Consider the following 16,686-nt stretch of genomic DNA (forward strand, 5'->3'; position numbering starts at 1 on the left):
GAATCTGCAATCCAGAATTTTTTTCCCCTCCACCCCCCCCCCCCCCCCACCACCACCCCGCTCCTCTCCAGCTATTGCCCTTCAAATGTGACAATAGCCTGAAAGTTAAGTATCTGCAAAGTTTTGTACAAACATGTGAAAGAGAAAAAAATTCTGGATTGCAGATTCAGTGAAGTTTAGTGAACGTTGATGGTAAAACTGAAGAAAGTGTGTGTGCAATAAGTGAGGAGCTCTAAGTAAATTTAACTGTGCTTTGATTTAGCTGTTTGCTTGGAGATGAGTTCGAGGGAACCAATTCCAAAACCAATGGTCATCCTCCCATTTATGAAATATGGGGATTTGCACAGCTTCCTACTGCGCTCGAGGCTCGAAGAAAATGCTGATGTAAGTGAAAAAGTGCTTGTCCTCAATATTTTCATTGTGCCATTTGGAAGACTGTGAGGTCGTAAAACTCATTAATGTACTTCCAGGGAGCTACAGTCTGGATCAGATAGTAAAGAAACTGTTTGAAAAACATGACAAAGGAGGATTGAAAATGACCAAGGGAAGAAACACGGTTGATTTAAACTTCTCTTATTTAATGCTGCCTTAGGCTCCATGCACCAACTAATTACCTGCACTCATTGTGCTTGAATGTTCCGAAGGAACCTTGGACAAAATGATTTCAGGCTTTTACATGAAAAAAATTCTAAGTGATAGATCTGCACATCCTTGTTTTGAAATCAGCCCATGGTCCTATCTTTGTAACCTACTACATTACTCTATGACCATCTGAGATATCTGCTGTCCTCTCACACTGAGACATGGGTTTACTTGCTCCAAATTTAACAGGGTGTGGCTTCAGCTACTCAGGCACACAACACCGGAATTCCCTCCGTAAACCTCTCTGTCTCAACCTCTTTCCTCTTTTAAGACAACACTCAAATCTATTAAATAGGAGCATAAGTAGGACATATGGCCCTTCAATCCTGTCCCACCATTCAGTAAGATCATGGTTAATCTGTTTGTGATTTGTATTTATGTTTTGAACACGTCTTAAAGCCTACCTCTTTGACCAAACTCTTGTTGACCTACCTTTAATGTCTCCTTACGTGGCTCTGTGCTGAGATTTCATTTTATAACACACCTTGACTACCGCAGGGATCAGTGCTGGGCCCCTAATTATCTGTGATATAGATTAATGACTTGGATGATGGAAGTGAATGCTAGTGTCACAAAGTTTGTGGATGACACAAAAATAAGTAGGAAAGCAAGTAGTAAGGATGACCCAAAGTCTATAGAGGAGTATGTGGGAAAATGTAAGGAAGGAAGAGGAGCTGAATATTATTTAAATAGCGAAAGCGCAGAAAGCTCAAGCATAAAAGGATTTAGGAGTGCTTGTGCTTAAATCAAAGAAAGCTCGCATCCAAGTAATAGAGAAGGCAAATAGAATATTAGCATATATTTCAAACAGAATAGAGTATAATATTAGGGAAGTTTTGCTAAAATATTCAAAGCCGCATTTAGGCCCACTCATCTGATGAAAGCTTTACTGGCATTGGAGACAGTCCAGAGAAGTTTCCCTCAATTAATCCCAGGGTTGGAGAGATTTTCTGATGAGGACAGGTTGAATAAGTTGAGCACAGGCTCATTGGAGTTTGAGTTGAAGATTGAGTGGTTACCTTATTGAAATATAAAACACTCTTAGTGGACTTGACAGAGCAGATGCTGGGAGGTTGTTTCCCTTGTGGGAGCATCTACAACTGAGGGCATAATCTCAGACTAAGTGGGTTGCCCAGTTAGGAGAGAGATGAGGGTGAATTTCTTCTGTCAGAGAGTATTGAAACTGTGGAATTCTTTACCACAGAGGGCTGTTGAGTCTGCATCATTAGGTTTATTCAAGGCTGAGATGACTTCTTTTATCATAAAGGGAATTGAGGTTGTGGGAAAAAGGCAGGAAAGTAGAATTGGAATTATTAGATCATTGAATGGCAGAGCAGACTCAATAGGCCGAATAGCCTATTTCGGCTCCTCCATTACATGGTAAAGCCTCTTTGGATTTTTTTTAAATTTTAAGAACACTATTGCTGATATAAACCATTTGCTGTGAATTTTGTTTTCCAGTATTTTCCACAACAGACATTGCTAAAATTCATGATCGACATTGCCAGTGGAATGGAATACCTCAGCAACAGGAATTTCCTGCACAGGGATCTAGCAGCCAGAAACTGCATGTGAGTAAAGGTTATCATGGTACGGATTTGCCCGTGTTCCTTTGTGGGTGTGTGTATTTGGATATGCATGCCCCTTTACCTTTACTGCTGCCTGATCCTCCTCCTCATGTTTATAATATCTAGACTTTCAGAATAATTTTTAGATCTGTTTCTTTCATTCGTATGTTCAATGATTGTTTATATTCTCCAATTCTACTTTTAAACAGTGCCAAGGAATCAAACTAACTGCTGCTGTTGCTTTTTGCCTTGAATTTTAAAATGTTGAACCCTTTCCAAATCCTTCATGAGCTCCGGAATTGCAACATTTTATGAAAATAATTCTCTTGCTTGTTAACACATTGTTTTTATTCCGGTAGCTCTATTTAGTCGCAGTAAAGTTCCTGATAATCACATGACTATTGCACACTGAGGGTGTCCTTTAACTGAACTGGCTTGCATAGGCATTAGCAGTGGACGCAGTGATATCACAAAGGTGTTTTCAAGCCATAAAGACCTTCCTTCAAATTGTAACCCAGCAAACCTGCTAGCTAAGCGGGAAGCATCAATTTTATTTACTCCAGATTTGTGATTATTTTCTTCCTCCTATTTCATGCTGTCCAATTTTTTGTTTACTCTTTCTATCCAAGAATATGTGATAGTCAGAGTAATTCTGATTACTGAAGGAATGAAAAGACTTCCATTCTTGGACATAGCTCTTTACACAACCATAGGATCTTTCAAACTGATTTACAATGAAATGAGGCATTCAAGTGGATATTAAATGACTAATTAGATAGAAATGGTATGCAGGGCTTTGCATTAGGTAATAGAACCTGTATTGGCATGATGGGCCAAGTGGCCTCCTTCTGTGCCATTTCAATTCTGTGATTTTGTGAAATAATTTTGAACTTCAGATGATCATGTCATAGACGAAACACAACGGCTAATTTGTGCAGCGCAAGCTATGCAGTGTGAGGTTGACTAGATTTCTTTTTTAAATATGTTTCTTGAAGGATAAATGTTGACCAGAACAGTGGGGACAACTCTCCTCTGCTCATCTTTGAAATAGTGCCTTTGGAATCCATCATATCTGTTAGAGAGGGCAGGTGGCCTTGGCTTTATGTCTCATCTGAAAAATCTCACACCGGCAGTGTAGCACATCCTCACTGTTACACTGGAGTGTTAGCTTTGAATTTTATGCTCAAGTCCTAGAGTCAGACTTGGACCCAGAATCTCCCAGAGGTCCTACAAACTGAGCTATAGCAATATCCACTAGCTACTGCTTCAAGGCTGCTCATTAGGAAGTCCATAAGGGCCAATTTCTCTGCGTAGCCGCCCTCAAAATTTACGTTTTGCGCTACTGAGTTGGTTAGCCAGGTGTTATTGATTTGAAAAATGTCATAATTGAGAAGTATAAACTATTTATTTATGTAATGATTGAACAGGTTACGTACTGATATGACAGTATGTGTGGCGGATTTTGGCTTATCCAAGAAGATTTACAGTGGGGACTATTACAGACAGGGGCGGATTGCGAAGATGCCAGTAAAATGGATTGCTCTTGAGAGCCTTGCTGATCGAGTTTTCACAATTAAAAGTGACGTGGTATGTTTTTAACAAGTGAAGTAAATATATAAAACTCGTCTTTGTACGTATAATCTGTATGTGTATATCTCTTTAGATATTCACTGTGGCCCTAATCTGTCATATATCACAGTGACTATGATATATTTTCTGTTCTCAACTTGTCTGCAGCTTCTAAAATGGTTATCCAAATTATCTTCAACACCTTGTCTTTGTCACCCAGCTGGTTTCTGTGCTTAGTTAACCAATCATTTTTACTGATTTTCCACCCCTGCACTATCATTTCTCTTGATGCCAAAGGACAGGTTTTTGGCACACTTTTTTATCTGCATGCTGCTGTATCACAACATCACCCACAGAATATGATGTTGCCTTTCGCATAATTATCTGCCCACTCTATATCTCCCAATTCCTCAATGCTGTCAGGCTTTGTCCAACATCCAATCTTGAAATAGCTGTAACAGATGATGCAGTGGTAAAGTCATAAGACTATTGATTCCAGAACCTCCGGGCTAATGTTCTGAGGAGATAATAGGAACTGCAGATGCTGGAGAATCTGAGATAACAAGGTGTAGATCTGGATGAACACAGCAGGCTAAGCAGCATCAGAGGAGCAGGAAGGCTGACGTTTCGGACCTAGACCCTTCTTCAGAAATGAGTGTAGGCCCGCAACATCAGCCTTCCTGCTCCTCTGATGCTGCTGGGCCTGCTGTGTTCATCCAGCTCTACACCTTGTTATCTCTAATGTTCTGAGGACATGGGTTTGAATACCACCATGGTAAATGGTGAAATTTGAATTCAACAAAAATTTGAATTGGGAACTGATCAGGACCATGTAGCTTTGTAGATTGTCATTAAATTCCCATCTGGATCACTAACATCTTTTAGGGAAGAACATCTGCCATCCTTATCTGGTGTGGCCAACTTGTGACTGCAATGTAATTGAATCTTAACTATTCTCTGGTCATTTGGGGATGGGCAATAAACGCTGGCCTGGTCAGCAACACCCGCACCTGGATTAATTTTTAAAAAAACCTTTGTCACACTATGCATGGATTCTTAAGGGGCTTGACAGGATAAATGCTAAAAGGATGTTTCCTCTCATGGGAAAATCTATTACCAGAGGGCAGTTTCAGAATAAAGGGACGCCAATTTAAGACTGAGGTGAGAGGAATTTTTTCTCTCGGGATTGTAAATCTTTGGAACTCCTTCCCATAGAGAGCTTTTGGGGCAGAATTCCTTTGTATATTTAAGGCTAAGATAGATAGATTATTGATCAGTAGGGGAATCAAGGGTTATAGGGAAAGGGCAGGAAGGTGTATGTGAGGAATATTGGATCAGCTGCAATCCTACTGAATGGTGGACCAAGCTCAAGCTGAGCTCCCTACTCCTGTTCGTATTTCTTACTGTCTTATTCGGAAGATCAAAATTATTGTCTTTGCCTACATGATATTCTTGCCACTGTTGCTGTTCTTCTCCCTGACTGGTGTCTCAAACTTAATTGAGCTGTTTGCAACTTTAGTGTTCAACCTGGAGCTGAGCTTCTGACTCTCTGACCTCTGCAAACACTACTTCACTGCTACCATCACTTAGTTCTGATCCTCTGCAGCTGGGTCACTTCTGAACATGATCATCCCACCAAACTCCAGGCCCATCTCCCATCCTGCATTCTCTGTAAACTTCAAAGTATTCAACCTTCTCCTGCCTGTATTCTGTACTGTTGACCCCTGTCTATCCATCATATCCTTCATCCCTGTCCACATTGGCTCCCAGTCCATTCAAAACCTCCTAATTTAAATTGCTCATCCTTCATGGGTTTGTTCCCTCCTGAACTTCCTTGAAAATTCTCCCTGTTCCGCAGCCGCAACCTTTTCCTCCCAAGTCTGGCCATTAACACCTCGCTGTCTGCCATGCCTCTTCATTCCTCTCAAACTTCCACTGTACTCCCTTCCTGCTCCCAACAGTTAGCAGCATGTCCTCAGCCACTTGATTCATACAGTTTGGAATTGCCTCTCTGAAGCCCTCATACTCTCCTCCTCAAGCCATACCCTAGAGACCATCTCCATTCAAGCTTTGGCTTGGACTCCTAGTCTTTCTACCTGCTCAGAGCACCTATTCTTTTTCTGATTTCCTCTCATACCACTAGGATGTTCTTTTTGACATTTTTCTACAGAAGGACAGCATCAAAATTCAGGATGATGCGGTTAAGTAAGAGAAGAAAATTAAGTTAGCAGGTGTATGAACTTTGTATTTTTGTGCACCTCCTACAGACAGTTATTGTGACTGTGCAACTGCTTGGCTCAAAGAGTGAGGAATGGTGTGGGAAACGTAGAAAAACTGAAGCAGTTGTTCATTTTATACTGGATTTTAATGACCTTGGAATGGGTTCAAGGCACTGAAGAGTCAGATTACGTCTTGAACCACAAGAAGCATATTTTTCGACCAAGATTAGATTGCTACCCTGACGTCGCTTTATGCTTATTTTAAAACCCATTACTCTTATACTTTTAACTTGATGTTCTGTTTTTGTGTACTTTTTATGGAAATTTTGGAAGAGATTTTCCAATAAATCTTGCAAGGGGAATCGAAAAGCAATTAGTTCAAATCACCTGATCATGTGACTGTATAACACTTTTCATCACAATATCCTTTTTATGACTCTGATTTTATATCACCGCTCCATATGTTGTCTGAAAGACCTTGTCAACAGCAAGCTCTAAATTTGTCTCTCTTCAGTCTAAACCACATTTTTTTTTTGTTTGACCATCATGATGTAATTTGAAGTAGAATTCTCCGGCATTGTCAGACATTGCTACAGTGACAGATCCCATTGTAGTCTCAGTCCTTGGCATCATTCTTAGTAACTTGTGTTCATTGAGAACCAGAGCAGCTCATATTTCTGTTTGAAATCCACTCTGCCAAAGCATAGTGTAACATTGCTGCACTAGTCACAATGCAGACTGTCATATTAAAAAGGTGAGGGAAGGATGTCGACTAAGGAACAGTGTAACTGGAGTACCTGGGAGGATAGGTTGTTATCACAAGGCTCGACATAATGTGGGCCCCTGTTCCCAGCTAAAATACAGAGGACAGGGGAATTTTTTTGGTCAGTCACACTTTGGCCTTGCAGGTGAAAATACCGAGGATTGCCTGGAAAATGAAAATACCTATGATTGATTTTCTGCACATAATTCATATTATTCAGTCACTACACTAGGCTGAAGAAATAGTCAGTTTGTATTATTGCATCTGTTGCATTTTGTTCAACAAGTCACAATGCTGATATCAGGAAGAATCGTGTGTTCAGTTTGCTGCAGTTAGGTAAAGATGGTTTATTAATAGAACGTGTAAATAGGCTTTGCATGCTTTCCTGTTTGTGGTTAAATACTCTGGTTTGCTTGGAATCCTACCATTTGGTGTGAATTCCACTTTTCAATTAACCAAGCTGAAGTGGAGTGGGTCTCGCTGTCTAGTACTCCTGTACCATCATGCATCAGTTCTGAATGCTGCAAATAATCAAAAGGTGAGCATGTGAAAATGATAAGAATGCAACGATAATAACAATGAAAAAGGACAAGCTTGGCTTTAATGAACAATAAGAAATCAGATGAAGGGGGATTTTAAGATCCAAAGAGAGAGAGGTCAAAGCAGTAGAGCAGTATTGTAACTTAGATAAATACAAACCAAATAGGAAAGGCAAAGAGTTAAATGGCCATAACAAGAATCATTTATTTTTTACAAAGCTCTCTATCTGAAAGTTTGAAGCATTTATAATAAAATCAATGAACAAATAGCACAAATGTGATAACAGTTGAAATGTAATCGCCCAATACAGAGACATAATTGCAAGGTGACAGGCTTGGAAATAAGTGCTACAGTGTACATAACATTCTGAAGATACAGACAGGATAGGAAAGGAGGTGGAGTATCCCTGGTGGTTAAGGATGAAAAAGGACAGGAATGATAAAGGATCTTGGCTCAGTATACCAGGAATTCAAATTATACACATTGAAGCAAAGGATAGCAAGCATCAGAGTACCTGATGGGAGTAGTATACAGGCCCACAAACAGTAATTAAAATACTGGACAGATAATTAAGCAAGATATTATTTGAACTTCTGTGAATGAACAACTTGAATACAATTGAATTCCATATCAGGTTTGGGAATGATATAGCCAAGTCTCAAAAAAGGACCTTAAAGCTAATTACCTGAGTATAAGGGGAGAGCAAATTGTGGTTGATTGATTGAATAGATTACAAGATATAATGGTAAATAAACAGTGTGAATAATTTAAGGAAATGATTGAAAATGTTCAGCAAGCATACGTTTAAATCAAAATAAAAAAAGTCTTAACAAGATACATCCATGGTTTACTGGGAGGTTGAAGATAATTTTGGATTAAAATTATAATAGTCAACCTGAGAATTGGGAGAGTTCTAGAAACCAGCATAAGATGACCAAAAAGCTACTAAAAACTTGAAAATAAATAGACAATAAATTAGACAGGAATATAAAGTCAGATAATAAGTACATTTACAAATATGTAAAAAGAAGATATGTTGCTAAGTTACATATTGATCCCTCAAAAGTAGAGATGAGAAATTGTTATGGGAATCAGGAAATGGCAGAAACATTGAAGGAGTATATTGTGTCTGTCTTCAAAATATAAGGCGCAAATTAGATACCAACGTTAGAATACAATAGAAACTAACCACAAGGTCAACAAAAGTGAGGGATGTCTATCCATCAATCAAAGTTAGGAATTCCACTGATGGGTTTCATCTTGGTATGTCTATTCATGAGGTTACCCCACCCCGGTAAATCAATTAGAAATTTCCCCACACCTTATGTTTTCTGTGCATATATCACAAATGTCACCTGATGCTCGACAGCCATCTTGATGTTCCCTTTTAAAAAATAAAAGGCAGTTTCAGAAGATTTTGGACTAAATATAGCCCTTGTTTAAAGTAATGAATATGACACACCTTTGCTAGGCTTAGCAAGTGAAAATAAAGTAGAAGAGGATGTGTTTAGTGTAGATCTTGGGGTTTGAAGAATAAATGGTGAAGAAATATAGTGTCAGGTTTGTATATTTACTTTGTTTAATTCTTGTATAATTTCATATGAAAATGTGAAATGTCATGGATGTAATTCTTTTAGTTAATAACTGGGAGTTCATATATATTTTCAAGAGTTAACGGTCTCCATTGTGATCGTAATGAGATTTTAAGAAAACATTTGACACCTTAACAAATAAAAGGCTAACAAAATTTAGCCCATGAAATTGGTGGAGTTGTCCAATTGGATCAGAAATTGGCTGAAGGACAGAAAACTGCAAGACATAGTAAATGTTTGTTTTTCAGACTGGAGGCTGGAGGACGGTGCTGCTCCCCAAGGGTCAGTGTGAGGACCATTTTCTCTTTTTGGCTACAATTCAGTTGGATCTTAAATATATTTGAGGCTGAGGTTGACATACTTTTGGTCCCTCAGGGAAACAAGATACGTATGGAGTTTGAAGTAGAAGATCAGCCGTGCGCGTATTGAATCACAGAGCAGCCTTCGTGAGAGGAAGGGAATATGCTCTATTTCTGCTCCTAATTCTTGTGTTCTAATTTTCTTTATTATTCTTCCATTGCATGTGGATGTCGCTGGCAAGACCAGCATTTATAGCCTTTCTCTAATGCAGAAGGTGGTGGTGAGCTGCTTTCTTGAAGTGCTGAAGTCTTTGTGGTGTAGGTGCACCCACAGTGCTGTTAGGAAGGGAGTTCCAGGAGTTTGATATTGCTACAGTAAAGAAGTATTGATATAGTTCCAAGTCAGGGTGCTATGTGACTGGGAGGGGAACCTGCAGTTGACGGTGCTCCCTTGCCTGTCTGTCAAGATGGTAGAGGTCACAGGTGTGGAAGGTGCTCTTGAGGGAACCCTGTGAGTTACTGCAGTGCACCATGTAGATGGTACACTCTGCTGCCTGCCAATATGTGTCAGTGGTGAAGGGAATGAATGTTTAAGGAGGTGGAAACAGTGCTGGTTAAGTGGAATGCTTTGTTGTGGATGCTGTTGAGCTTTTTTTAATTCATTCGTGGAATGTCACATTTCCCATCGCTAATTGATCTGGATAAGATGGTGATGAGCTACCTTCTTGAACTGCTGTCCTCTGGAGGGTATAGGGGCACCCGTAGTGCTATTGTGAAGAATTTTGACCCAGCAACCCTGATGGAACAGTGATACATTTCCAAATCAGAATGGTGTGTGACTTGGACAGGAGAATGCAGCTTCCCATGTACATGCTGCTGTTGTTCTGCAGGGAGGTAGAGGTGGTAAGTTTGGAAGGTGCTGTTGGATGAGCCTTAGTGAATTTCTGCAGTGCATCTGGTAGATGATACACACTGCGGATACTGAGCATCGGTGATGAAGGGAGTGGATGTTGAACGTAGTCGATGGAGTGCCAGTCAAGTGAGTTGCTTTGTCCTGGATGGTGTCAAGCTTCTTGAGTGTTGTTGGAACTGCACTCATCCAGGCAAGTGGGGAGTATTCCGTCACACTCCTGACTTGTCAATGATGAATGGGCTTTAGAGAGTCAGGAGCTGAGTTAGTAATTGCAGGATTCCTAGCCTCTAGCACATTTTTGTAGCCAGTGTTTCTCTCTGGCCACTTCATTTCAGTTTCTGGCCAGGAGTGTTGTTAGATCTGCACCAATCTAGGCAGGTGGAGAGCATGCCATCACATTCATGACTTGCACATGTAAATAGTGATGGTGAGATTTCAAATTACGCTATGTATTAACATCAGAAATCAGAAACCTGTTAAGCACATTGAAAGGTAAAATTGATGAGAATTATATTTAGGTATATTCCTGTAACTATGCATAATTATCTTCCACCATCGAGTGAGTGATAGCTGTTGTCATATGTATGTGTGTGAGTGATGTCTTCTGGAAATTTGATACGTGTATTGGAACAGAAAAGGTTGTCTGTATTTCTACAATTGGTTTCTTGTCAAGAATTGTTTGAGTTTTTCTTTATTTCTTGAATCATTTTGATCTATTATCTAATGACACTGTTTCTGTTTTAATGAGTTTTTTTTCTGTTCCTAGTGGGCATTTGGAGTTACAATGTGGGAAATAGTTACACGAGGGATGACCCCTTACCCAGGAATACCGAATCATGAAATTTATGACTATCTGCATGGGGGCCACAGGTTGAAACAGCCTTCTGACTGCCTGGATGAGCTGTGAGTATGTCATACAGCTATGGCCTCATACATTTTCACAAGAAGCAAATTAACCTCCATTAAACCCAAGTTATCAGAAGTTTGAGAGATAGTAGGAACTGCAGATGCTGGAGAATCTGAGATAACAAGGTGTAGAGCTGGGTGAACACAGCAGGCCAAGCAGCATCAGAGGAGCAGGAAGGCTGACGTTTCGGGCCTAGACCCTTCTTCAGAAATGGGGGTGGGGAAGGGGGTTCTGAAATAAATAGGGAGAGAGGGGGAGGCAGATAGAAGATGGATAGAGGAGAAGATAGGTGGAGAGGACACAGACAGGTCAAAGAGGCGGGGATGGAGCCAGTAAAGGTGAGTGTAGGTGGGGAGTTAGGGAGGAGATAGGTCAGTCCAGGGAGGACGGACAGGTCAAGGGGGCGGGATGAGGTTAGTAGGTAGGAGATGGGGGTGGGGCTTGAGGTGGGAGGAGGGGATAGGTGGGAGGAAGGACAGGTTAGGGAGGCGGGGACAAGCTGGGCTGGTTTTGGGATGCAGTAGGGGGAGGGGAGATTTTGAAGCTTGTGAAGTGCTACACCTGCCCCTACACCTCCCCCCTCACCCCCATCCCAGGTCCCAAGAAGACTTTCCACATCAAGCAGATGTTCACCTGCACATCTGCCAATGTGGTATACTGCATCCGCTGTTCCCGTTGTGGCCTCCTCTACATCGGGGAAACCAAGCGGAGGCTGGGGGACTGCTTTGCAGAACACCTATGCTGGGTTCGCACTAAACAACTGCACCTCCCAGTCGCAAACCATTTCAACTCCCCCTCCCATTCCTCAGACGACATGTCCATCCTGGGCCTCCTGCAGTGCCACAACGATGCCACCCAAAGGTTGCAGGAACAGCTTGGGAACCCTGCAGCCCAATGGTATCAATGTGGACTTCACAAGTTTCAAAATCTCCCCTTACCCTGGACTGACCTATCTCCTCCCTAACTCTCCACCTACACTCACCTTTACTGGCTCCATCCCCGCCTCTTTGACCTGTCTGTCTCCTCTCCACCTATCTTCTCCTCTATCTACCTTCTATCCGCCTCCCCCTCTCTCCCTATTTATTTCAGAACCCCTTTCCCCTCCCCCATTTCTGAAGAAGGGTCTAGGCCCAAAACGTCAGCCTTCCTGCTCCTCTGATGCTGCTTGGCCTGCTGTGTTCATCCAGCTCTACACTGTTTTATCAGGAGTTTGGTTCACTAAGACTTCAAAGGACTTGTGACATATTCAGAGTTCCTACATCTGTACTCCTTATAAAGTGCAGTGCAGTCAATGAGTTGACATTCACATTTAACTTAATTGGTTTTAACTTTCCAATCAGTTCCATCCTGAATTTTTTTTTAAAGTTCTGGAGAAACTCCATAATGCCATAGTATGATAGAATTCAAAATTCAGTTTACGGGTGAGAAAGTGCAGTCCCACTGTAGAGTTCTGAAATTAAACACAGGAAATTACACACGCATGAGGACAAATTTGGGCAGTAAGGCTAAGAGATGAGACAGCGGATGAGCAGTAGAGATAGTAAGAACTGCAGATGCTGGAGTCAGATAACACAGTGTGGAGCTGGAGAAACACAGCAGGCCAGGCAGCATCTGCAGCATAAACAGTGGCGGTTGTTTAAGGAGCTACTCAATTCCTCGCAACTAAAATATATCCCGGTGAGGAAGAAAGATGATAAGGGGGATAAAAAGCATCCATAGCTAAACAAGGAGGCCAAGGACAATATAAAGTCAAAAACTAAGGTTTACCATATTGCAAAGGCCAGTGGCACGGCTGGAGGATTGGGAAACTTTCAGACATAAACAAAGGGATACTAAACAATTAATAAAAAGAGCTAAGATAAACTACAAAAGAAAACTAGCACAGAATATAAAAAAGGATAGCAATAGCTTCTATAGGTATATAAAAGGGAAGAGAGTCGCTAAAGTGAATGTTGGTCCCTTCGAAGATGAAACCGGAGAGTTAATAGTGGGGGGCACTGAAATGCCAGAGATGCTAAATCAATGCTTTGCCTCCGTTTTCACGGTGGAGGACATTAGTAACATTCCTATTGGAACTGGCATGTCAGAGGCAATAGAAAGGATAGAACTTAGAACAATCAACATCGGTAGGGAAAAGGTACTCAGCAAACTGTTAGGATTGAAGGCAGACAAGTTCCCCGGACCTGATGGCCTACATCTGAGGGTATTAAAGGAAGTGGTGGCGGAGATAGTGGATCTGTTGGTTACAATATTCCAAAAGTCCCTGGACGCGGGAAAAGTTCCTGTGGATTGGAAAAGTGCTAATGTAACATCCTTATTCAAAAAGGGAGGGAGGCAGTATGTGGGAAATTACAGACCAGTTAGTTTAGCATCTGTTGTTGGCAAAGTGTTAGAATCAGTTATCAAGGAAGCAATATCAGGACATTTGCAAAGTCGAAACACTATCTGTCAGAGTCAGCATGGTTTTATGAAGGGCAAATCATGTTTGAGGAATTTGCTAGAGTTCTCTGAAGATGTAACAAGCAAAGTTGGTATTGGGGATCCTGTAGATGTAATATGTCTGGACTTCTGGAAGGCATTTGATAAGGTGCCAACAAAAGATTAATTCACAAGGTTGGATCATATGGGGTTAGGGGTAATTTATTAGCTTGCATAGGTGACTGGTTGATGGACAGAAGACAGAGAGTCTCTCTGGATGACAAGAAGTAACTAGTGGGGTGCCACAGGGTTCAGTCCTTAGACCCCAGTTATTTACAATCTACATTAACGACTTAGATAAAGGAAAGAAGGCTCTATAGCCAAATTTGCGGATGACACAAAAATAAGCAGGATGGTGAGCTGCAATGAGGAAATAAAAACCTTACAAATGGATATAAATAGGTTAGAGTAGGCCAAAATGTGGCAGATGGAGTTTAACATGGATAAGTGTGAGATCATGCATTTTGTTTGGAAAAATGGCAAGGTGACCTATTATCTAAATGGGGAGAGACTTCGGGGTGCTCCGGTGCAGAAGGATCTGGGTGTCCTTGTTCATGAGTCACAGAAAACTAACATGCATGTACAGCAGGTAATAAAGAAAGTGAATGGAATGTTGGCATTTATAGCTATTGGTGAGACCACACCTGGAGTATTGTGCACAGTTTTGCTCCCCTTATTTGAGGAAAGATGTAGTGGCATTGGAGACAGTTCAGAAGAAGCTCACCAGATTGATCCCAGAGATAAGGGGTTTGTCGTATGAAAAGAGATTGAACAGTTTAGGCCTATACACTCTGGAATTAGAAGAATGAGGGGAGATCAAATTGAGGTATTCAAGATGATAAAAGATGTGGATAAAATAGACGTGGAGTGGACGCTTCCTGTTGTGGGGCATTCTAGGACGAGAGGTCATAGTCTTAGGATAAGGGGTAGCAAATTTACAACAGAGTTGAGGAGAAACTACTTCTCTCAAAGGGTGGTGAATCTGTGGAATTCACTACCCCAAAGTGCAGTTGGTGCTGGGACAGTAAGTAAATTTAAGGAGGACTTAGATTTTTATTTGGTAATGGATTAAAGGTTATGGGGACAAGGCAGGAAACTGGAGGTGAGGAGCATATTAGCCATAATCGAATGGCGGAGCAGACTTCAATGGGCTGAATGGCCTAATTCTGCCCCTAAATCTTATGAACTTAGTCTGGCACCATTGGTGGAGTTAACACTTCAAGCCTGTTATGACTCCTGTAGTTCTGAGGAAACGTTATGTTGGATTTGAAATGCTAATGCTGATTCTCTCTCCTGTCTGAACTGTTGAGTTTCTGATATTTTGCTTCAGTTTCAGGTTGGCCGTGATCTTATTAAATGCTAGAACAGGCTCAAGGGGCCAAATGGCCTACTCCATTTGTAGTTTGCATGTTCATAATCTTACAGTTTGGATTTTGATAAAATTTAGAGATGGCCTTAAAGCAGTTAAGTACCAATCAGGCAACCTCTTCCAATATGCCTGAACAAGAAAGTGATGGTGTCTGGTTAAAATTTGAAGTGATTTTGTCTGTTTGACTTTAGGTATGAAATTATGTACTCCTGTTGGCGAAGTGATCCTGCAGACCGGCCAACATTTACCGACTTAAAAGTGTTTCTCACCAAGTTTTTAGAGAGTATGCCTAAAATTCGAAGCAAAGAAGAAATCATTTATGTCAATACAGGTAACCCTGAAGAGCAGATTGTTCTGACTGAAGAGCCTACCTTTTCCAATCTGCACCCATGCGATTCCAATGAAACAGAACCCTGCAGTCTAAGGCCTGCAGAAACTACTGTCACTGTGGAAATCCATGAAGCCATGGAAGCAGAAGACAGATACGTCATATCTGGGGTATCTGAAGAACAGTTGAACACGTTAGATGCAAAAACACCTTTGTTGCCTGGAGTGAGCCAAAGTAACGGGACAACATCCCTTGAAACTAGACCCCACTCTGAGGATATTCCTTACGCTGATGATTCATCTGATGACTCTGTTATAATGCTGTAAAGGACTGCTCATGAGCTTTGTGACAATTCTGCCTGTTGCTGGACAGATCGAAAGTACTGCCAGATCCAAATATGTATTTGTACATTTTGTTTTAAGAAAGTAATCAACAAATTTTGATACTTTGACGAAATTCACCAGTATGTTTTTTATTCAGTTGTTAACTCATCTGAAAGCAGTCTTCCCACCAGTCCAATGTTTGGGTCTTGGTGATAAATCAGGGATCATTTTGAAGATTTGTATATTTGTACACAATTACTTTCTAGTTCTGAGGATTTCCAGGGCATTGTAAGAATTGATAGAGTATTTGAACTGTCTAACAAATATTTTTATACTTAACTATTGGAGGCCTTAAAATATGAATTATTTTTTCCCATTTATAACTGTCTCCACATCAATTGATGAGGGCCCGAATTGAATAAAGCAGTGTTCATTTCACATGACGATATCATAGGGAAAGACTATCCAGCCTGTTCTCGTTCATTGCTCGTGGTGAAATCCTGGTTCCTGTTATTCCTTTCACTTGCAAAGAACATATTTCAATGTTCTCCCAAGGTATTTGCCTCACTGATCCATGTGGAAATCGTTTCCAAGTGTATTATTTGAGTGAGGAACAAAGTCCTGATACCACTCCTGAGTTTGCTTTTAAGTATTATATGACAAGTCTTAGATTTTTGAAATTACATTCTGATATTTGATGTTCATTGGTATGTTTCATGTATACTTAATGTTTTAGATCCGGATCACTTTATTTCCTCAAAGTTCATTGGACTGTCCAATCACTGGTGACAATCCATTATCTGCTGGTTAACAAATAGTTAAATGGGTGGTCTCGTGAAAATACTAAAGAACCTTAATTCACAAAACAGGAGATGGTCATTTAGCCCATTGTTCCTGTTCCAGTTGTATGTTAGAGCAATCCAGAGCTTATCCATGAACCTTATCCATCTTTAGCTGATTCCTTATGGGGAACAGTCTCAATGAATAATCAACACCTTTAAAAGCAGCCAGTCTTCAGTTGTGAATCTAGATGATCAATGTCCTTGAGATTCAACCATGGCCAAATGCTCAGCTCCTGGTATCATTTGATTCTAATAAATGACTGGTATTCCCCATTCAAGATGAGCCCTGTATGACTCTGTTGTAGTTATATTAATCAAACTGCTTGGACATGCT

At 40.8% G+C, this 16,686-nt stretch overlaps 1 protein-coding gene across 1 annotated transcript in view; it reads left to right on the forward strand.

Moving 5' to 3' along the window:
• Positions 1-16,376, forward strand: part of mertka (c-mer proto-oncogene tyrosine kinase a) — a 40,974-nt gene extending 24,598 nt beyond the window's left edge. The window contains exons 8-12 of the mRNA XM_048596679.1: positions 263-384; positions 2,104-2,213; positions 3,638-3,797; positions 10,872-11,008; positions 15,051-16,376. Of these exons, the coding sequence (XP_048452636.1) occupies positions 263-384; positions 2,104-2,213; positions 3,638-3,797; positions 10,872-11,008; positions 15,051-15,513 (992 nt within the window). The 3' untranslated portion in view covers positions 15,514-16,376. The remainder of the gene's footprint in view (positions 1-262; positions 385-2,103; positions 2,214-3,637; positions 3,798-10,871; positions 11,009-15,050) is intronic.
• Positions 16,377-16,686: the final 310 nt, after the last annotated feature.

Source organism: Rhincodon typus, chromosome 5 (genome assembly GCF_021869965.1).
Source record: "Rhincodon typus isolate 14 chromosome 5, sRhiTyp1.1, whole genome shotgun sequence".
In the NCBI taxonomy this organism is placed as follows: domain Eukaryota; kingdom Metazoa; phylum Chordata; class Chondrichthyes; order Orectolobiformes; family Rhincodontidae; genus Rhincodon; species Rhincodon typus.